The 21,965-nt window shown below is 43.6% G+C and overlaps 1 protein-coding gene across 1 annotated transcript in view; it reads left to right on the top strand.

Annotated features, from left to right (window-relative positions):
- Window positions 1-404: 404 nt before the first annotated feature.
- Window positions 405-21,965, top strand: part of RPAP1 (RNA polymerase II associated protein 1) — a 42,736-nt gene continuing 21,175 nt past the window's right edge. The window contains exons 1-11 of the mRNA XM_074149315.1: window positions 405-432; window positions 5,346-5,585; window positions 7,253-7,401; window positions 7,974-8,066; window positions 9,412-9,592; window positions 11,623-11,799; window positions 14,838-15,044; window positions 18,580-18,695; window positions 19,125-19,223; window positions 19,685-19,786; window positions 20,549-20,716. Of these exons, the coding sequence (XP_074005416.1) occupies window positions 5,396-5,585; window positions 7,253-7,401; window positions 7,974-8,066; window positions 9,412-9,592; window positions 11,623-11,799; window positions 14,838-15,044; window positions 18,580-18,695; window positions 19,125-19,223; window positions 19,685-19,786; window positions 20,549-20,716 (1,482 nt within the window). The 5' untranslated portion in view covers window positions 405-432; window positions 5,346-5,395. The remainder of the gene's footprint in view (window positions 433-5,345; window positions 5,586-7,252; window positions 7,402-7,973; window positions 8,067-9,411; window positions 9,593-11,622; window positions 11,800-14,837; window positions 15,045-18,579; window positions 18,696-19,124; window positions 19,224-19,684; window positions 19,787-20,548; window positions 20,717-21,965) is intronic.

Here is a 21,965-nt window from a genome sequence, read left to right as displayed (position 1 = left end):
CATTCTATGCGATGCCGGAGCCCTATATTTAGGCCCAACGAAAACGCCTGTGAGAACCTGCACAAGCCGAGAGCGACCCTGGGGAGGTCGCTCAGCAGCGAGACCTTCTCCGCCCGAGCACCAAGGCGCCAGTAGCGGCGGGCAGCCCGCCCCGCCGCCTCCCCGGCCAGCGGGTGAGCCACCACGGGACCTGCCTCGGACTGACGGCTGCACCGTGCCCGCTGCGCCCTTCCGCGCCCCGCGCCCACATCCCCCCGCGGGGAAACCTCCACAGCACAGCAGCGGCTGAGTCCTAAGGGGAGGAGAAAATGGCGCCCCCCCTACCCCCGCCGTGGAGACAAGCGCGGGCGGAAGTGACGCCTTGCCGGGCGGAAGTAACTGCCGCGGGGCAGGGCGGAAGTGCCGGTGCTGAGCGGCGCGGCCCGAGCGCAGGTGAGGTGCGGCCTGAGCTGGGGGGTGTGGGGGGCAGTGGCGCCTCCCTCCGCTTAAGGGTGTGGGGTCCCCAGGGCCGCGGCGGAGGCAGGCCGGGCCTCGCTCGGTACAGCCAGCGGGGCCTCAGGGCTTCGCCTTTAGTATGTGAAGAAGAGCGTGGCTACCGGCGCCGTGTGGTCTCCGAGGCAGCGACTGTGCCCCCCCGGGCCTGCTCTGCTGCGGGGCCCTGTTCGCCGAGTCCCTCCCCCGAGCGGTTCCCCGTCAGGGAGAAGCCTCGCCAGGCCTCTGGGCTTGGCCTACCTGTGTGTCTTTCAGGCTTCGATTCAGACTTGTTTGGGGAAAGCTCGTGAGGGCTGTGAACGTGGTGGGAGTGTCGTTCCACCACTCTTTTAGTTTGTTAATGACAGCTTGTTGCTTTTAGGTTTATTTTGTGCTTCTTTATTGCAGAGACTCTTCTGGTAAGCTGGGGAAAGCAGGGTTTCCTGAGGCAAGGCCCTGTATGCAGGTACTCAGTAGGTGCCTGATGGGCAAAGAAACACAGAGCCTTATGTGATCAGCGTGAGCTGTGGAGCATCTTTGAGGAGATATTCTTGCAGCCTTTGACTGGGGTTTGCCTTCTGAGAGGAGAGTCTTTACAACAATCTGCCTTTTCTTTAGCAGATTAAAGTTGCTGCCTATCTTTTCAAACCTAGATGTTTTAGACTGTCAGTCATTACAGTATTGTCTGCAGAAAACATTTTTGTGACAGAGTGGAGCATGCACATCATTTTGCAAAGTAGTCAAGAATCCTTAGTGAGGCTTTCATTGACTGCCAATCTAGAGCAGAGAAATTGCACTTTTCCATTGACTGCTGAGCTGCCTTGGGGAGGCTGAGATGTGACCCTGCTTCTCCTTTTAATTTCTTACCTTAACCTATGAGGTCTGAAGAAATGTGTTAATTTGAGGCACTGTTGTGACAGCAGGTCCTTGTATTCTTCTTTGACCCAAACCTGATAACTTTAGCAAAAGAATGTGAAGTTGTAGACTTGAGGATTGGGGGGGAAAAAATGACACAGTTCAGAAATCAGTAGGAATCGGAGATGATTCTTTGCTTTCACATGTACTTGCTACCTTTTCTCTTTTAACAGTGTCTAGTTCATGGCTGTTGTGATGCAAGTGTCTCCTTTGGGCTGTAGGCCTCTACTACTGCAGAAGAAAAATGGATTGTACATGCAGATGAGCTAGAATAAAATAAAAGTTGTAATGGTATTGGATTATATCAAGTAAGTACAGTTTTTTATAGCCTGGTGGCACTTGTAAAAACCTTGGACAAGAGTGGAGTGGTGCTTTGCTCAAACAGATGCTGGACCTGATTCTTGTGGTGTTTTATGTCTGCTGAGAGTAGTGGCAGAGGTTGGTAACATATGCCTCTAGAGGCTTAAATGCTGCTTCTGGAAAGCATTGGAAGAGTATTATAAACCTCGTTTTTTCCGTGAAGTAAATGCCATCCTCTGTGAAACATTGGTGCTGCATTGATTGGTGGTTAGGCACCCTTATTCTCCTGATTTGCCTCCCGTTTTAGGCTTACACTTGAGCTGAAGCTGGTTAATCCAGAAGTGTATCTTGGCACTCAGCAGTCTGTGGCTTTATTGCCTTCTCTGCTTTCACACCTTCTTTTATTCTGTCTTAGGCCACTGGTCCCAGCTACATTTGTAAAACTTCCTGCACACTGACAGGCTTTTCAAACAGTATCCGTGGAAAGTCCAAAGCTTGACAGAAAATGATTTATTGAGACTTTTAGTGCAGACAGGGGATACAACAGCAGACAATAGTGTATTCACATAATCACTATGCTGTGGTATGTAGAGGTGCTCATGGTCCTTTGACAGCATTTCTGATCCCTTACGTGCTTTCGTAGGACAATATCCTCATTAGGTTGTGTATGGTGGTCCCTCTAGGCAAGCAATTTGTGTGTGGTTAGCTTTTAAGTAGTCAGCTGCAAGATTGGAGATAACCAGACCATTTGATGCTGGGGTTAGTGCTGATCATCAGTAGTGTGTTATTTTTCTTGCGTGTTTCCTCTGAGCACTTGTGGATAGGAATTACTCATTATAATGGCCAAGTGAGCATTGCCAGTGGGCTTAGGTGGCTTCCAGCAGGCATGGAAAAAGGTACCATTAGAGAGCAAACTACTTCCATTGCATTGTGTCTGTCTGCAAGTGCCATATGTATGTAAGTAATGTCTAGCTTATTGGACTGCAGAAGGACCAAGTCAAAGGCCTTGACTGTATTAAATTTCCAGACCCAGTTAGAACATGGAAAGCACACATTTGAAGCTTTTATCTATTTTTGCACCACACTAATGTCCACCTCTGTATTACCATCTTGTAGCTCTTTACATTTGGGTGGCCTCTATATCCATGTGGAGGAAGAAGTGACTTTGAGGAAATGATTCCTGGAACAACATCTAATCTCTAGGCAATGACGGCATAGTTGGCTTCGTGTGCCTGACAGTTCCCCAGACAAATGAAGACAGTTTCAAGGCCTGCTATGTTTTTGATGAATGTTTTTAATACGCAGAGACTCAGACAAGTGTATGTACGTCCCTATGTGGAAGAGGCTTATTGCAGAAAGATTAGCGGCACGCTTTGCTTATAACTGGGTGTTTTGTGTCTGTTAATCCTAGCATCATCCTCATTTGGGCTTTGAAGCCTGTGATGATAGGGCATGAAACACTTGGCTTCTGATGCGTGTTGTGCTGCTTATGCATATCAAAGAGGGGCCTATCAACTGAAGTGTGACTGTTGGTGCCCCTGTTGCGGCAGAAAACTCCATAAATAAAGAGCAAGTAGGTGCACCTTTCTGCTAGGAATGCACAAAAAAGGAGCTGTCTGCAGAAGTTACAATTTTTGCTGTGCATTTGCAAGGGAATTGGGCTGAAAGGGAGTGTGTCTGCATTCTCAGCATCAGTCAGGACCACAGTGACGTCCCAGGTGTCTTTGTGTTAAGTCCTTCTCCGACAGTAGCGAAGCACCATAGCAGGGTGCTCCCTTCCCTTCCTGCCCTGAAGTAGCCTTTGCTGGTGGCTGTGTTCCACAGATGTCCTTGACAGTGTTGGCAGAGAAGTCTGGCATTTTCCCTGTGTGCTGGGGGAGGGTTTTAATGTTGAGAGGGTACAGGGAAGTTCCCCTTGCTGCTGCTTGTGCCATATGTAAGCTTGGTGTAAATGGAAGTTGTTGTTCTGGGACTCTTGAGCTGACAGCTTTCATTAAGGCCAGTGTTTTGAGATGTCTGAAATTGAGCAACTAACTCATGATGCTGGCATCCGATGAGAGGTCTGGTTCCTCAGTCATGAAGTGCTGAAGTGAATGGAGACCCTGGAAACCTCTGAAAATCCGCTTTTTTTGGTGCACAAAACTCTTAAGTCTGAATAGTTTTAGTCCAACTTTTGCACAAAATGAGGGGCAGGAAAAAGCATTTCACTGGGTCTTACGTGATTTGTGGTTTTACTCTAAGGCCTTGATTTAAAAAAAGCCAACCACCAAATATAAAACTCCCTGGAGCTCTTTGTGCTCTTGGAACCAGCAGCATCACATCTAACCCACCTTGGTCCAGAATGAGATCCCTGAAAATGGTATAAATATTCCAAATATAGGTCATAAATACTGCATGAGGCAATTCTTGTGTCTGTTAGCATCCTTCCCACAAGGTATCTCCCCACATATTTTACAAGAAAGTATGATGATAGCATAAGACAAAACATTGGCTTCAGGGCAGTGGCTGTGTCTGCACAATGACAGAACTTTGTTTTGGTCTAAAGTTAAGACAGAGATTCACTTCCAAGCCTTGTGTTTTCTCATGCATTTCTCAGCTATCCGTGTGGCAGATAATTGTAGTTTTAAAAATCCATATTCACTTTCCAGCTTCACAATAAATCATCGAGTCCTGATGGGCTTTTAAAAGTGGAAGAGATCAAATATGTACAAAATATTTCAACATACCAAGTGTGGGAGGGTGTCAAGTCTGTAGCGTTAGTGCTGATCAATGATTCAATTAGTGTGAAATGTATTTGCAAACACTTTACTGGCTGCCTGTCAGAAATGGATTGACAGTCCCAGGCTCTGGGAATAAGAGGTGGGGAGTAATACTCACAAATATTTTCATGCCCAGTAGATGGGAAGTGGAATAGTTGCCTTCATAGTAAGTTCTCGTTTGCACAGAGGTAACAGTCTGTATAAATACCACCTTTGGCTTTCAACCCAAAGCTGGCCTGGGCAGCGAATGAAAATGCCTGGAAAAAGCATGCTTTCTGCCAATAAGAGGGCAGTGAAAGAATGAGAGAGATCTAAAGCAAGAGGACTAGATAAAAAAGAAAAACTTTTTTCACTTGGGAGATTTCAGCGAGAGGGAAAGCAAATAGAGTCAGTGAGAGTGAGTGGACAGGCTCTTGCATATTGACAGGGATGCTAGTGCTGTAATCCTGAAAAGACTGTATGCTGAAGTGGAGAGGTTTGCATGATACTGTGCCTCTGATGTTCTTGGTTGGAGTTGACATCAGAGTAAGTCAAATGTGTTGTCTTGGACCAGGTGCTTCTCTGGCTTTGCAAGCCTACGGCCGTGTTGTTGGCATTCTGGCAGTGATACACTTGTTGGCTGGCTTTTTGCTGGATGGATGCCATTCTGCTCCCAGCCAGCTGGTAGACCAGGTGTTGGCTTGTCTAGTAGTGTGTTGTTCAGCAATGAAGAACAAGGTAAACAGTTTGTCTGGGACTCTGGTACAACTAGTTGTGTCCTGGAGTGATCCTGAAGTAGAGTGGCTGCAGTATGTACAGGAACAGCAGAGTGGGACAAAAATGAATGTTTTTTTTCTTTGCTGTCCCTATCCTCTCCCCAGGAAATACAGTTCTGTAACCAGTTTTCCGTGTCTTCAATAGGTTCCATGTGAACAGCACGCAGGGCTGGGCTGCAAGAGCAAGAAGGCAGGATGTTGTCAAGACCAAAGCCTGGGGAGTCCGAGGCAGACCTGCTGCACTTTCAGAACCAGTTCCTGGCAGCCAGAGCTTCACCTGCAGTGAAGATTGTGAAGAAAGCCGACAAGAGGAAGGGGCAGGAAGGGAGCACAGATGCTGAGAGACCCCCACTGCAGGACTGCAAGGATGTAGTCATGTTGGATGGTAATTTCCCTTGTGGAGTTCTTTGAATTACTAGGATTCTCTGTCTCTTTCATTCCTCAGTACTCGCCCTTTTACCCCCCTCTCAACCCAGTGTTGCTTTTCCTCTGCACGTGTGTCCTCCTTGCAGTATTGTTTGTTTGTAGCCTTGTGTCCTGGTTTGAGCGACACATGATTAATTTCTTTTACAGTTATTTTACTTTTCAGTAATGTCTCTTCTAATGCTAGGGAAAACTGCACTTTTAGAACACTTCAGTGTCTGAATTTGTGAAAATCTTCACTTTCTAGACACCTATGGTATGCAGGTTTCAAGGTCTTGGTGTTTTTGAGCCTTGCCCGGTGCAGGGATGAGGAGGAGCAAGACCCAGGCACTTGACCAAGCTGCCAATAGGATTATTTCATGCCATGAACATCATATTCAATACAAATAAGAAAGTTTGCTGAGGAGGTCTCTCTCTTCCTTGATGGCTACTGTCTTGAGAACTTCTTGCCCTGGTGCCAGACCCCTGAGCCCTTCCCTTCCTCCTGAAGCCATAGCGCTTGCAGTGTCTGACATTTGCTGTCCCCTGCTGGGAGGGCACAGCTTCCTGCTGATAGAATGGACCGAGTATAGTCCTTGTATATTACATATTGGGATTGGGATCAATGTTGGTTCTTCAGTATTGTTACTGTTAATTATTTAACCTTATTCTATTAAATCTGTTTATATTTCAGCCCTTGGGTTTCCTTGTTTTTTCCTAATTCCCCTTCTGGGGTGGGGAGGGGTCATCCTGTGATAGTATAATTGTCTAAATGACAATAAATTGTTGCGGGTACTTCAAACCATAACACCTTGTTGGAAAACACACTTGTCCATTGTTAGTAGCATCCGGTAGAACCACCTTTCCAACATAATACCGTTGTCTACACTTATCAGCTGTCTGTGGTACCTTGCCAGCCTCAATGCAAGAGGTGTTTTCTGTGATTTGTACCCATTGGGCACTAAGTGCTTATTTTGCCATCTATCCAGACCCTGTTCTCAGTGTCTTTGAAATGTAGCTCTGCTAACGGCTCCAGCTTTCAGCCACCAGATCTGGCTTGATAAGCCTCCTTCCTGCGGTTTTGTTTTCCCTCTCTGAGTAGTAACTGTAACACTTCTGTCATGTGCTTAATAGTCTCAGAAGCTCAAGGTGCTTTCTTAAAAGCAACAACTTAAGTCTTGCAGTGCTTGGTTCCAGGTAAGGAAATAAGATCCGAGTTTATAGATAGTGAAAAGGTGGCCTTGACTTGCTCACGGTCATACAGATCACTCACCATTACAGCTGGCAGTGGAAGTGTGCTTTTCTGTGCCTGAACACAACCTGCAAGCACACTATTTGTTTCCGGACAGCCTTACTTCTTCCCTTAGTGCTTGCAATCAGGCCTCAGTACCCTTTCCTGCTGATGCAGCTCTTTAAAAAGACATTGGTGTCAATAAATAAATAATAAAATTCTTGAGCCTGTTTCTCTCCACTACCCAGTGTAAGTCAGAGACAGAGGACCCTTACTTGTCTTACTTCCTCATCTTCTTTATTTCTCTCCAAAGCAATAATCGGTGCTATTAGGGAGCCTTTGGTCTAGTACCTGTTGCACAGTAGTTATATTTGAGTAACTTGACTGCTTTTTTTTTTCTTATTATTTCCTCTCCCCAGATTTTCCTGATACTCTCCCAGCTCTAACTCCAGCTCCTCCAAAAAAGTCCAAGATCAAAAGTGCCCATGTCCGCTTCGAGGATGAAGATCCAGAGGAAAGACTGGAGAGTCATGATCAACACATTACAGCAGTCTTCAGCAAAATTATTGTATGCCTGGTTTTTTTTGTGATCGTCTAGTGGGTTTTTTTTGAATGCTGTGAGCTAAGCCATGTCACAGTGGACAGGGATGAAGGATTCTGTTGCTGCTTTTTATTTCTACAGTGTAATGAAGCAGTTGTAGCACTGTAGACCAGTGTTCTGGAGCACTGTGAAAGAAAAAGCTCTTTGGGTATTTTTTTGTTGTCAGTTAAACACGGGTTTGAACCTGCTCTCCGGTCCAGACTGCCTACAGGTCACACTGCTTGCATGCAGGCAGGTGTTTTAGTGTGGATTTGTCTGAGTTTATGGACTCAGGAGATGGGAGATGTTCTCATTTCTCTCCAGTGGCCCAGGTTTTCCTTTAGTTATTTGAGTGATGTGTGGAGTTTGGCAGCCCAGCCTTTTGGAAAATAGCCTCACTTTGGCTCTAAATAAGCACAAGGTACTCTGAGCCTGCCAGCGATGTAGCAGAAAGCTTGTGAGCTGCAGAGCTGAGAGATTTTGAGTCCAGTCGTAGCTAAATGGTATAAATATGTCTGGCTGTTGCAGAGGTTTCTGCATGTTCAAATTTTTTGCTGCAGGAACGAGACACGAGTGCAGTAGCGGTAACCATGCCAGTCCCCACAGGAGACCCATTTCCAAGGACATTTCACCGCTCTGAGATAAAAAGTGAGGTAAGATTGGGAGCAGTTGTTTTGTGCTACCTTCATTAGCTATTAAAACTTCCCCGTAACAAAGCCTAATGCTTGGTGGGTGGTAGGGCTCAGAATCAGTGACTTGACGTGCTGGAGGTTAGGAGCTCGCTCAACTTATCTCTGGCATTACCACCTTAGCGTAGGAGAGCTCTCCTACCAAGCTGCCATCAACTAGGCAGTCAATACCCTGCAGTTAATTAACATTGGAATCATTTTGGATTAGGAAATAAGGCAATCACCTTCTTTAGTGAGGTGGATCAGATCTGTACTATTGTAATAGAATTGCTACTTGTTTTTCTCTGAGGAGTAATCTCTGTTAATTTGTCTACCACGTTTGATTAAGTCTGTACTTACTGAAGTTGCGTCTGATTCCTCCTGGCATGATATTTGAGTATGGTTACACAGATTATCTTTTGCAGATTTTTGGATTTTGACAGACTTTTTTTCTGAGGCTGTAAAACTGGAAGCCATGGCTGCTCTCATCAGCCATTGCTGTAGTAGCAAGAGCTGCTGGCTGAGTGGGAGTCAGATGCTGGGAACTGTTATATGATTGGTAGCTGTAGCTTTGAAGAGGTGTTTTGAAGGACAGGTGTGGTGGTTTCTTTTTTTTGAGGAAATAATAATACTTTTTTAACTACCAGTTCTGTTTACCTGATGCAGCAGTGCGCAGAACAGCTACCAGATGTTTAGACTGCCTTTTAAGCTTCTTCTCTGGACTGAGGACATACGAGAGTGTTTTTGCTTAGTCTGCTGTGGATTTCCTGGGCATCCTGTGCAAGGCTGTTTAGAGCCCTGCCCTTCCATCGCCTAGGCAAGCAGCAGAGTAATTTAGTCAGGATTATTTTAGCACCACTTGCTCACTTCTTGCTGTGTAAATCTCTTCACCCTGCTGCTCTCTAATCACCTTATAAGAAGCCTTTTCCAAGCATGTGGTGAGTGCAGTGCAGTACAGCCCCATTTATCCTCAGAAATGCAAAGTATTAAGCTATGCAGGGTTTCCAAACAGCAGGAATGTTGGAACTGTTGTGTTGGGTGATATTTTAGGTGTACTTGCTTGACTTGAATTCTCTTATAATTAATCATCTTCTTTCTCTAGGTAGGAAAAAAATCATGTTTCCATCTCTCAGTCCTAGCATTAAACTGTGTTAAAAAAGGAATAGCACAAGCACGGAAAAGGGCATGTGGCTGCCAACGGCTTCTCTGTATCATGTCCCAAAGTCTGATCTGAGGGTGTATTTAGGATCAGATCTATACATTTGTTAGTGGCAGGTGTGAGGGGGAGTCTGGAGAAGAAAGTGGTGACATGTGGCTTCCCTGTTTGCAGGTGAAGGTGGGATCTGGAAGAAAAAGCATCTTTGCACAAAAGATGGCATCGAGAAGAGCTGCTGAAAAGGCAGCAACAACTCCCTCTGCTGCCGAGTGCCTGCAAATAAGATCAGCTGCTCCGGATGCCCTGGATCCCGAGGGATCAGCAGGAGAGGCACCTCTCCCCAGCATGAGGGAGGGTAAGTGGAGAAGGTTCTGTTTATTCAGCCTACTGTATTTACGTCACCTTAGTAATTCTAACATCAGTGTGCCTTATTTTCAAGTTAGGGTTGCACTGTTGTCCTCAGTTTAGGAATCTCAAGGTCACTTGGAATGTCTGTGGCGTGACAAGGATTTGAAATATCTGAGACTCAAAGTAACATTCGAAAAATTGAGGTAGCTTTTTCACTGATTTCCTTTTTGCTTCACACAGGGCCAAACAGATTTATTTTTTGATCTTCTTGTCTTCCTTTTCCTCTCTGTTTTATTTTTTTCTTGTTTCATCATTGATTGCCACAATTTTAGGAAGAGGATTCTTCTTGCGTTTTGAGACCACTGTGATGCAGGTTCCCACTCCTACCTAGGAGCTGAAAGCTCAGTCTTCCGTCACCGGATCCACTGCCATGAGGCTGTGGCTTTTCTTCATAAGGAATGCTGTGAGGCAGCACTGATGAGTCAGTGCCACCTCCAGCAGTTACTTGTCTGACAGCAACATGACAAGGAAAGATGAAACCAACTCAACCTGTACCAGCATCTTCAGGCTTGCTGTTTTTTGGTTTGTTTTTGGTCTTGGGTAGTCCTGTTTGCTTAGGACCACTATGTGTTTGGGTTTTTCCCCTGACAATGTCTTCACATTGAAATGGAGGCCAGATGTCATTTGAGGGTTATTGCTGTTTGGCTAAGGTTTCTGTCTGCCCTGATCCCTGTCAGAGAATTGGTAAGAGAACCCTGAGATGTGCTGTGCATGCAAAAATCCACCATCCAAGTCAATATACTGTGCTTACTGTATATCCTGTTACAATCATGCATGTGTGCTCCTGTCTGAGAAACCTCAAAGGGAAATACAGCCACCCTGTAGCTGTGATCCTCTTGAAGTAGAACGCTTCTAAAATGCAGTAGCACAACGGAGGGATCAGAAAATGGCTTGGTCTTCTCAGGGGGATTGTTGCAGCAGGATCACTAGAAGCAAGAGGAGAAGAGGGAGTCTCCATTTATTGTAGTAACAAATATTTGTGCCTGGTAACTCTCAGCTCAGTTGCAGATGGTGGGAAACTTACTGAATCTTTTACCAGGTCACTCTGGCTTCTCATCTCTTTCCGCTCAATATGCAAGACAACTTCCGTGGAAATGACATCAAAGCTTGCTGATGTTATGATGAGTGTCATTACTGCTGTTTGAGCAGGTGCTTGATGCTTTCAGGGTTGGCTGGTTTAGGGTCATAGGGGTGTTCCAAGTCATTATGGGGAGCGTATGAACAAAACATAAGGAATGGAGCCACTAAGTCAGGCCCTTGTAGAGTGGGCTACAGGACAGCTGGAGGGTCACTCTGATCAAAGGAGCATGTTACCCTGCTGTGAGAGTTAGATGAAATAAGCTTTTAAAAATAATTTAGATCAGGTGATAAAGGAGACTTGATTTTGTTCAGGGTAGGAAAAATGCGCCCTTGTGCTGGAACTTCTGACATGTTTAACCCTTAAAGGTGAGTGGAGGACATTGTTAAAAGCAAACATGCTGTGTTAAGAATGGATCCTGTATTGCTCTGGAAACTGGGTTACATAATATTTTAATTATTTGTCTCAATCAACAAATATTTACTAGGTCATGGTTCATCTGACATACAAACGTGCATTCACGTTTTCTTGTGCAGAGAAAGAACCTAGAATTCACTAACTTGGAAGAACGCTCTCACTCATCAATTGTGAATTATGCTCCAGTTTACTGTTTCTTGCTGTTGCTTTGCATTAAAGAAACAAAATTCCTTTCCCCTATCCTTCCCCTAACTCCTAAAGAAACAAGGTGATAATGATGTTTTGTTGTGACATGGGATGAAAGCCCAAATAATTTAATTTTGTTTGAAACTAAACTAAATTTCCTTACTCTTATTTTAACTTGTCTACCAATGTAAAAAAAAAAAAAAAAAAAAAATTATGCAAGCCTGGTAATGATAAAATTGAGATATATTCCTATGTTGTAGAACTTCACTAACTGCTTTCTCTGTTGGATCTTATAGATAAAGCTGGTGACTTTTTGACCTCTCAGCGGCCTTGTCTCATAACGGGAGAGGGTCTTGGAAGCCAAAAGAGTGAGCAGGAAGCTCAAGCTATTCACAGAGAGAACTTGGAGAAGCTGCAGTCCATGTCTGAGGAAGAGATATTGCAGGAGCAGGAAAAGCTTCTGGCTCAGCTGGGTATGTGCTTCCCAGGGTGACTTCTCCTAGAGGCACGAAAGTGTACTGAATGTGTAGGTGTCCTGAATCCTTACCAAATTCACAGATCAAAGACGGGAGCTTGGAATTCCTACTCATTGCATATGTGGATGATCTAGCTTCCATGTCATGTCAGTAGCTTAGGAGTAAGATTAAGTGTGAAGGAATTGGAGAGCTTGTTCCTCATTGAGAAGGGGCTTAGCTTAAGTCTGTCTTGTCTCCCTGTTGCTGTGGCATAAGATGGTCCATGCACTTTGTTACTTTGCACATCAAATACCTGTTTACACATACATGTATTGAGGTCCTGAGATGTAATTCTCTGAAGCAGACAAGAAAGCAAAGCTATTCTTAGGATGGCCGTAGCAATGCTGAGGTGAGAGCGAGCCCTTGGTCTTCCCCTCCAAAATACCTAACACTTGGGCTGGAACTGTCAGTACTTGGATAGGGGAAATGTGTGGTCATGTGGGAGATTTCAAGTCAAATCTGTACTTGATAGAGCAGAAAAACTTATAATTAGTCTCAAACATCTTGAAAGAGTGTTTTAATTACCTGGCTGTTGGGTGCAGGAGTATGGTCTCTGGTGTGGAGCCCTGTCTGCAGCGATTCTCTGGTAATTTCTGTCACTGACAGCTGGTGACAAGATTGGGGAGAACACTGAGTGTGGTATGTGTGATAAGACTTTATGTGATCTAGGGCACTGTAAAAGTTGTTGGTATTGATTTAAATGATTTTTGTATGCAGATTTTGATTTTGATCATTGGTTTCAGTGGTTTTCGAAGAGCAGACGTACAGATGTAGGTGGCAGACAGGGGTTTTTGAAATTCTCATCGTTTCAGATTCTCTAGCATCAAATTTAGGTGTGAGTGGCATTTTAGATGCATGTCTCTTGTGGGTTTAGCTTAAAGATCGTATTAATGGTCTTGACCTCAATTCAAGCAGCATGGGTATAACTGGAAGTGTGGCAAAGGACCTGTGCAAAATAACTGTAGACAGAATCTTTAGGCACATCTTTCATTTAGAGAGCTGAGCTCTCCAAACTGCCTCAGGGGAAAAAAAAATTTTTTTTTTTTTTTTTAAACTTCACTGCTTATAACACTGGTACGTGTATGAAAAATATCATGTTTATGCACTTTCTTCTTGTGATTGATTTGTGTTCCTTGCTCCTTGTCCCCACCACTCTGTCCTTTGTGATATTAGTGAAGTGAATACTTAGGGAGTTTTAAAAGGATAGGATTTATTTTAAGTATTTTTGAACAATAAATTATTTTCTAAAACAATGTATTTGTTTATATGCCCTCTGGTTAAAATTGCAGATCTTTCAGCCTTTGAGGCCTTAAGGAAACTGGGAGTAGTTTTGGCACTCCCAAAATATCTGTGGTTAGAGAATTATGCATGACGAAGCAACTCCTAAACTAAACTGCTGGTTTACAGATGAACTTGGAAACTGGACAGGCACAGAGATGTGGATTAAAGAGACTGTTTCTCCATATTCAGGAGTGTGAGTAATTTGTGGGTGCTTAATGCTGCCCAGCCTCTGAATTAACCTCTTAGTTATGAAGCAGATGAGATTCCATGGTGTGGAGTATGAGGGTGGGTAGGCGATTCCATGCCGGGCAGTGTTTTCAGGGTCTTATTGCTGATACTGTTCTGGTTTTGCTCGTGGAGACTCTGGGCAGGAGTACGCTTACTTTCTTGCATACTGTGCACAGATTGAGATGATCAGTGACTTGTTTGTCACTGTTTGTGTGAAATGACGAAGTAATGAATAGTCTTTTCTTGCTGTGTACAGTGAAGTGTGAGAAAATGAGAGCTCTGCTTGCATTCACAAAAAAATATGGGTGCTTTAATGGGACTGGGCTGAATGTCTCTCCCTCGCCAAGTGAGGTTTAAACTGCATCATGAGGAGAGTGTGGGATAATGTGTGTGCAGTCTCAAGTGTGGGATAGATCCCTGCATCCTTTTTAAACTGTTTCAGAGACATGGGAGTTGTTTCCTTTTTGGGATGACTTCTACCTGGTACAGCACATTTCTGAATTGCTTGACCTTTTGTCCTCCAAAGAATAAATAACCACTGTAGGTGTTATATTCTGTGGCTTTATACATCTCTGACACTGCTTATTGGAGTATCTCTACCTTTTAGGGGCACAATGCACAGTCTCTTACTGTTCACCTCTGGGATAAGTGTCCAACACCATCTTCTAGGTGGAGAATATTCAGAGAGAAAGTGCTCTCCATCAAAAATGATGTGGGATATCTGTAATTTTACTTTCAGATCCGCTACAATCTTCTGACATTTTCCAATTTTAGAGCCGTAGGAACATTATCTGTCCTTCAAAACACCCCTACCTCCCAAACGTTCCTCTTTTCCTCCAAAGCATGAAGAGAATGGCTGTGTCTGTTTTCTGTATGTTGCCAGGCCATAATTGACTCTCAAGATGGAGAGTTGGTTCAGAACAAACGATCTTCTCCTAACGTAATACCTAGACCATGCACTGCAGCTCTAGTGCAATTCAATAAAGAGCAGGTAATTCTTTTTGTGGTGTCTGTCCGGTGTATTCTCATAGCATTCGGATTGATGCCACTGAGTGGTCCACAGGCAGGGTAGGCAAACTGTCAGACCAGGGTTCCTCCTGTAAACTACAGACAAGAATTCTCTCCACAATGATTAGTCTTGTTTAGATGGGTCTTTTCGGTGACAGTAAGGGGAAAAGAAACAATTACCTCCTTATTTGTAAGTTGGGAGACTAACTAGAATTTTCGTTCTTGCTTTACCTTGAAAGACATTTATCAGCTCTGTCTGTACTGTCACCTCACTGGTCAGTTGTACCAAGCTTATGTGCTGAAGAGGTCATAAAGCAGTTAAGTGCCTCAGTTTGAAAAGAAGTGACAGTTGGTACAGAAGAGGAGGCGTGTGGAATGGGAATCAAAGGCTAAAACATAAATAGCAGGAGCTATAGGCGTATCAAGTATTTTGAGACTTTCTGTCACTTCTCTGTCTGTCTCTTTGTCAATACTTGCAGATTCCAGTTTAGTGGCTTTCTTAAAGTCACGACGTGGTGGCAATGAAGGCCAGAAAAAGGAACTAAAACTGGAACAGAGCAGAGTGGAGGAGTTTGTGGCATCACTGCCTGTGGCTCAGCATGGTGTAGGATCATGTCTTTCCATGCAGGAGTCGAGTCTGGAAGAATCTGTAAGAAAGGAAGAAAACATGAAGGTAGAAATCACAGGTAAGAAACAAAGTGCATGTTGTTAGTGTTTTGAACATAAATGTAAGGTTTGTATGGTGTTTGAATCAATCCAGATAGGATTGATGTGGGGCTTTCTTAGTTATCCAACTTGGAATTTTATCATGATATTTTAAAAAATACATGTATTTTGGGTTCAAGAAGGAACATCTGTTATTTCTAGCTGGGCTCTGTAGATCAGAAGGGTGATACTCTATGTAATGGAGGTGAGCTATTCAGTGGGAGGTCTTTGGTTTTGAAATTAGTCCTGAGATCTCTGAAGGGAAAATGTTAAACTAGGCATCATTGCTCTTCTGTTCAGCCGTGTGAACAGGGGAACCAGAAGAGTGTAGTAGTGAGATTCAGGTGCTGCTTGAATAATTTCTTTTAACTGGGACAAGTTGGGGTTGGATTGGTGAGAGTTAATAACTTGCTCACAGGATAGCATGGGGATGACAGCCAGCCTCACCTCAGGGAAATTGCTCATATAGTGCATGTATGTCTTATCGTGACACTGCTCCTGATGGCCCCACTCTGTGGCTTGTCTCTCAGAGCCTATGTGGTGATTTCCACAAGATACAGTTCTTTTCTTTATGGTGTGAATGGAGGGAACTATTAAGGTGTAGAGTGTTCTGCTTTTTTGGAAGAATTGTACAGAGCTGTTGCCTCTTGCGACAGAATTCCTTAATGAGGAGAAAGCTGCTTTATCCCCAGCAGCTAAAGCAACCCATATATTCTCATGGCAGAAAAAAAAGTGTTTTCCCCTTAAGCTTCTGCTCTTATTGTTGCTTTCCTCACTGCAGCTTTTTCTTTAGCCATTTCTTTTTCACTGTGGTGACTTCAGGCTCCCATTCTCATTTTCCCCACACTTTTGTTTGTAGCTTGTCTCTCTCCCTCATTTGCATGCTTCCCCTTCAATTTCATGTCAATTTGTGGCTGTTTCCGTCTCTTCATCCTCTCTTTTGATGTATTCTTTGTGTCCCAGTGCAACGTGCAGACTGATTAAAGAAGTCTCTGAATCACTCCTGGATTTCAGCTTGGTGTTTGCAAGAGATAACAACTGTTTACCATTTTCTTGATGAGAGGGATGAGTCTGTGTGTGTGCGTACAAGTGCAGGAGAAGGAAAGCTGATTAGCCTCTTATTGAGGAAAACACTTCACTGAACAGTCCTTTTGCTGTTTCTCCCCAAGTTTTACTTTTCCACGAATCCATCTTAATCAAAAGGACTATTTTTAGTTCTTTTTAGTTTCAGAACAATCGAGTGCACAAGTAGCACCAGGTTAAGTGACATTCTTCTTACTCACCTGGGAGCAATAGAAGTGGGTTGTTCAGTGGCTGAACAAGATTGTAGTAGTGCTTTTGGGAATAGCTCAGTGTTCAGAGTGTTGTGTGCTGACAACGTCTTTTGCTTCCCATGGAAGACTGCACAGGAAAGGAGAAGAGGAGTTTTCCCAGGATATTTGAAATAACTGTGTTGCAGCTCATCCTTTCTTTGTTATAAAACCAAGGGGAGGCCTTTCCAGCACCTGAGTTTATGCCTTCAGCCCACCTTGGCCAACAGCAGATGTAAAATATTAATTTGACGTTGGCACTTAGTGTTGGGATTTTGCATCTGTTCATGCTCAGAAGTAAACTCATCATGAATAACCCAGCAGAAATGGTTATTCTGAATTTCCCCAGGGAGAGGATGACGACATAAAGCAATGGGGTTGCTCAAAAGTCAAACCTGCCTCTCTAATGAGATAAAAGGCTACTGTTTCTAATAAACAAGATGGTGAAGCCTTTTTCCAGCAACTTGCAATCTTATCAAGTGAAAAAGTAAATTCTGGCACCGAGACAAAAGGGGAAGCAAAGCAGAAAGGGAAGAGGTTGGCTGATAAACCATTAATATAACCCAAGTCTGAAAAAGTTCAGTGCAAATGTTGCATTCACACTGGCAGCTTGTGTTTCTGTAAAGGGATTTCTTGGTAGCTGAACAATCTGCTGATGCCTTGGAATATATATCCGTCTTTTCTTGTTGACAAGATCATAACACTAAGGGCTGGTGGTAATATGTGTAATCCTATTCATAGAATGATTAACTCAACCCTATCAGTGTGATTAATGGAGAAAACAATTTGGTGAATTACAAATGTCAATGGATTTAATTTTTCTGCTGTTTTTATTTCCTCCAGTTTTGCACCTACCACCCACAAACATTCCAGTTCCTTACATTTCAGATGCTTTTTCCTTCTCTTCAATTAAAACGTGTGCTGAGCCTTTGGCTGAAATTCCGCAGAGCAGCTTTCTGGCTGAGGAAGATAACTCTGTGCTTGGTTCCTTGCCTGACTCAATACCACATTGATCATAAGGGTGAAGCTTCATCCTGGAAAGACTGAGTGCCCTTCCTGAAAGTTTATCTGTTAATTGGAGGAAAGTAAAAGGTTAGGTTTCAGGCCACTTATCAGCAGGAAAGGATCTGAAGAAAGAAGAGCATCTCAGTGGGACTCCTTGTTCCTTGCAAGAGAAGACCAGAGACTAGGATGAATAGCTGCAGTGCAAATGAGTTCTGGGCTGCTCCAGCAGGAGTGATGCTGTTTTCTTGGCCTCAGACTGCCTGCTCCTGTCCTTATGTGTGATTTCTCTTGAGATAGGAAAGACTTCTTAGCTCATCTCTTCTGGTATGGGATAGTATCCTAGTAGCAAAGCATTTACCTTTCCTAGAGTTCAGATCATTTCCAGCTACCTCTTTCCTGTCCTTCACTTGTGATATTCTTCCACAGGCTGATCTGTCTCTTTCCTAGGGCAACTCTTGTGATGTCAGGCATAAATGTGTTGATTCTCAAATTCTTCTACTCGAAGCTCTTTATAAAGTTAAATCAGTAATTTCTTCCTTTATTATGTGCACCTTTGAAATTCTTGTTCAACTGTCTAGTTTCATCACTGAGCTGTTTCTCAGGCAAGCTCTGTAAATTTTCAGCTGTTTTGATCTTTTCTTCCCAAGCTGATCTCAAGCCTTTATAGGGGGGACACAGAATGAAGAGCAGCATAGCAAATGCAGCAAAAGCCCGAATAGTAGTGTTTGTGCCCTCTTCAGTGTATCTAGGCCGAAGCCATACTGGCCTTCAATAATTTGCTTGGACCTCTCTGCATTGATGCTTTTGAATCATTTCACATCTCCCCAAAGACCCCCCTCCTTGGATGATATTAGTTTGCTTTCTCAAAAGTAGGGCTGCTATTATTCTTCTGCCCTGATTCTGATCACTTGCCTTGTTTATGTCCCGACTTCTGTTCAACTTCTCCCAAATTAGCCTTGTCTGTGAATTTCATTACTGTGCTGTTTACTTCCTCTTCTAGCTCTCATGAAAGATGAAAACAGCTTTAAACCTTTGATGTTTACGCATCAGCCAACAGTCAGTTTGAAAATAGTTTTCTTTTTATTTTACATGAATCCTATATTTGATGCACTCTTTAAGCCAAGTAGGTTGGCAAAGAGGGAATAGCATTTTCTTCGTCTTCTTGGAAGGTAAGACTGCCCTTTTTTCCCCCCCAATAAAGATGATGATCTGCCTGTGAAGCCCAAGAAGGAATGGATTCACATGGACAATGTGGAGTTTGAGAAGCTGGAATGGATGAAAGATTTGCCCTTGCCCCGGCAGAAGAAAACCAAAAAGGTTTGAACACAGAAACTGATATTTTTCATGTTTGTGTTTAGATCATGCTTCTCGGCATTAACAAGTTTTGAAGGTTTCAAAAACTAGTCATCTGGTTACTCAATTTGTACGATTTCATCAGGCTGAGAGATTCCCCAGTTTCTTCCACAGAGTGGGATGATACATCGTCAGTTCAGTCTGTAGTGCTCAAGACAGCTAGGAAGTGAGAGTCTAGCAATTGTAATCTGGGATGAAACAGGTCTGAAAGCTAAGAAAAAAGCAAAGAGGGAAGTAAAATTTTTTTTTTTTCTTTTTTTAAGAATTTGAGGCCTGACCTGGGGAGTTTTTGAACTGTTGCCTTCTAGCAGTTGATGTAAAAAGTGGTGTTTGAAGTGATGAATGGAGTGGAAGGCAATAGAAGTAATCTTTCTTTCCCTCCACCCATTGTAGGGAATGCAAGCTCGATTCAGTTTAAAAGGAGAATTGATTCCTGCAGATGCTGATTTACCGACACATCTAGGCCTGCATCACCATGGAGAAGAGGCAGAGGTAGGTATAAGATAGTTGAAAGGGCACAGCCATTTCTATTTTCTGTGTTGGATTTGGCAGATGCCTTTTGTGTTGAGACTTTTTAGTGACAAATGCTTAGGAAAGTGATGACGGATGATTTTCTTTTGAAACAAGCTCCTGAAGAGAAGTTGGGTCCGCGTGCAGTAGCTGCTTTACTTTGAGAAAACTCCTTTAATGCTTTTTCTCTTTAATGCCATTAAGGATCCGTGGTGCTGGAAAAAAGTTTGGATACATCCTTTTCTTAAGCAGTTCGGTTTTCTTCTGTCACATCAATGATTAGACTCTCTTTTGCAATTGCCACAAAGCAGCAAACAACATTGCGTTTCAGTTTATCTCCCACTGTGCAGTATTTTACAGTTAATCTTAATTTCAGGGGCCTGATTTTACCTATAGCTGAGTGTGGGTGTGTTTTGTTTTGTTTCTCCCCTCCCTGCATTTAGAGGGCTGGTTATTCTCTCCAAGAGCTCTTTCATTTGTCTCGCAGCCAAGTTATTCAGCAGAGGACACTGGCTCTGCAGGTCTTGGGTCGTATTGTTCAAAAGGTAAGTCATTTTCCATGGAATTTCTCCCCATAATTCAAGTTTCTGGTGGATCAGGGCCCAGATTCTCTGGTACTAGTTGTTTGCCAGTGAAGGTGAGCGAAGTCACTAGCTGGGCATTCTTTTTCACTGGCAATCTCCTTCCTGTTAGAAGAGTTAAGTGTTGGGACATAACAAACTGAGTTTCAGGTTACTCTGGAGGGAGATGCTTCCAAGTGTTGTTCAGCAGCAGCACTGCAACTTCAGTTCTCTTGTTGCTTTGGACACAAGTTATTTTTTTGGTGTTGGTTTTGTGACAAACCGATCCTTGGCAGTGACCCTTTCACTCCTGTTGTCTGAGCCAGCTTCATGATGTGTGTTTTCTGTAGGAGGTGAGAATGAACCAGCCTACTCATAGAGCGATGTGCTAATAGCATAAAGTAAAATGAATATTTACTTCTGTGCACATTTCCACCTATCTCTTAGGGGAAGTGCTAACCTTCCCTCCACCAGCAGTGGAGGCAGAGAATAAGAAATAGTGTGGTTTTGAGAAGAATGATGGGGCAGGTGAAGTCAGAACATGGGTTCAGATTTTAGAAAGAAAGGTTTCCTGCATTAAGGAACTTTAGTTGCGTGCCTCTGTAGAATGAAAGGAGGAGAACATGAAGGAAAAAGGTTTAGCTGCTTTACAGTAGAAATGGGAAGAGGCAAACATGTAGAATGCCGGGATGTACCTGGTTGAGATGAATCAGCTTTAACACTGGCTCTGTGTGGCATACGTTTCAGGCCAGGACTGGAGAGTTTGCTTCCTCCTTGAAGGGCAGCGTTCTGTGTCTGCTGCTTGATGCTGGGTTTCTCTTCTTGCTGCGCTTCTCACTGGATGATGCAGTGGATAATGTCATGGCAGCATCTGTTGGTGCTCTCCGGGCTCTGCTGGTGTCACTTGATGATGAGGTGAGACAATCATTAAGTGCCTGGGTTTGATTTCATGCTGAGCTGTTTACAGGAATCAGAATGAGAAGACGTGGTAAGTAGGTTGAACAAAGGCTTGCTGGATAACTAAGCTTAATTGTCAATAGAATGCCATTGCTGTGCTTTGGGACAGACAAGGGAGTGTGTTATCCCAGTCTGACAGATTCAGGCATCATTTCTTCTGCTTGAATTAGCTCTGCCTCATGACTCAATTCAGTTCAGGATGCTGAGGTTCTCTTCCTTTTAATGTCTTTACAATCTAGATCAGGCCACTACTAATGTATGTGTACAATTTAATTGTTTTAATATGGCCTCTTATGTCGTTGGCTTCTTGCTTTGTAGTTTTCTGGCTTCTGAACAAATTAAATATTCTCCTTACTTTCTTTTATGCTTCATAATGATGCTGTTTTCTTTTTCTCTCCTGTTAGAAGCTTGAAACTTCTTTTGGGTGTTCAGAGATACTAGAGAGCCCTGAGCAGCAAGGTTAAGATTTCTTCCTGGTTGGACAGAAGCAATCCATTATAGGAAACACATGCTGTGGGCTTTGTTTCAAGTTCCTTCCATGAGAGCTGCTCCTGTATCAGGCTTCAAAGGGGCTGGTAATAGAGAAGAGTAGGTAGATCTCAAGAAGCTCCCTGCAACTTCTCCCAGGCCTTTAGAGCTATCCCTAGTGGGGAGGCAAAAAAAATGAAGGACTGGGTAGCTTTTTTTCCACATCTTGCTCCTTTCTTAAGCTATGAACCTAATGGTGTTCTGCTAGAGGAGTCCTGCCCACTCGTGGTAGGTAATTAATGCTCTGAATCAGCTTCTTAATGTGCTTTTCTTTCTTCTGATATTACTCTGGTTTATAACTGTCTGCAGTGCTGTGGTTCTCAGATGAAAGCTTGTGGCGTGACGTGTTGTGTAAGCAGGGATTGCTGACTCTCAGTGCCAAAAGCAGCACTGTGATTGCTGTGTCAGTCTATTTTCTCACTTGGAGAGTCCTTCCTAGAGTTTCGTGCTGCTCAGTTTTAAAAGGTCTCTGAGGAGGGGACAGGGCCTTTTGCTGCAGGATTGGTAAAACAAACAGGATTTATCCCACTCTAAACACAGAAGATCAACACGCATAAACATGCTGTCAGAAGGTTTTGTTCATTTATCAATGGCTGTGGGAAGGAAGCACCTTTCTCCGTTTCCTTCGAAAACCCAGATACTCTTGTCTTGTGCTTTTCCTTCTCTTGGTGGAAGGAAG

The sequence above is a fragment of the Numenius arquata genome, chromosome 6, assembly GCF_964106895.1.
Source record: "Numenius arquata chromosome 6, bNumArq3.hap1.1, whole genome shotgun sequence".
Taxonomy (NCBI): domain Eukaryota; kingdom Metazoa; phylum Chordata; class Aves; order Charadriiformes; family Scolopacidae; genus Numenius; species Numenius arquata.
The sequence above is the reverse complement of the archived record's forward strand: the minus strand, read 5'-3'. Positions and strand labels throughout refer to the sequence as shown.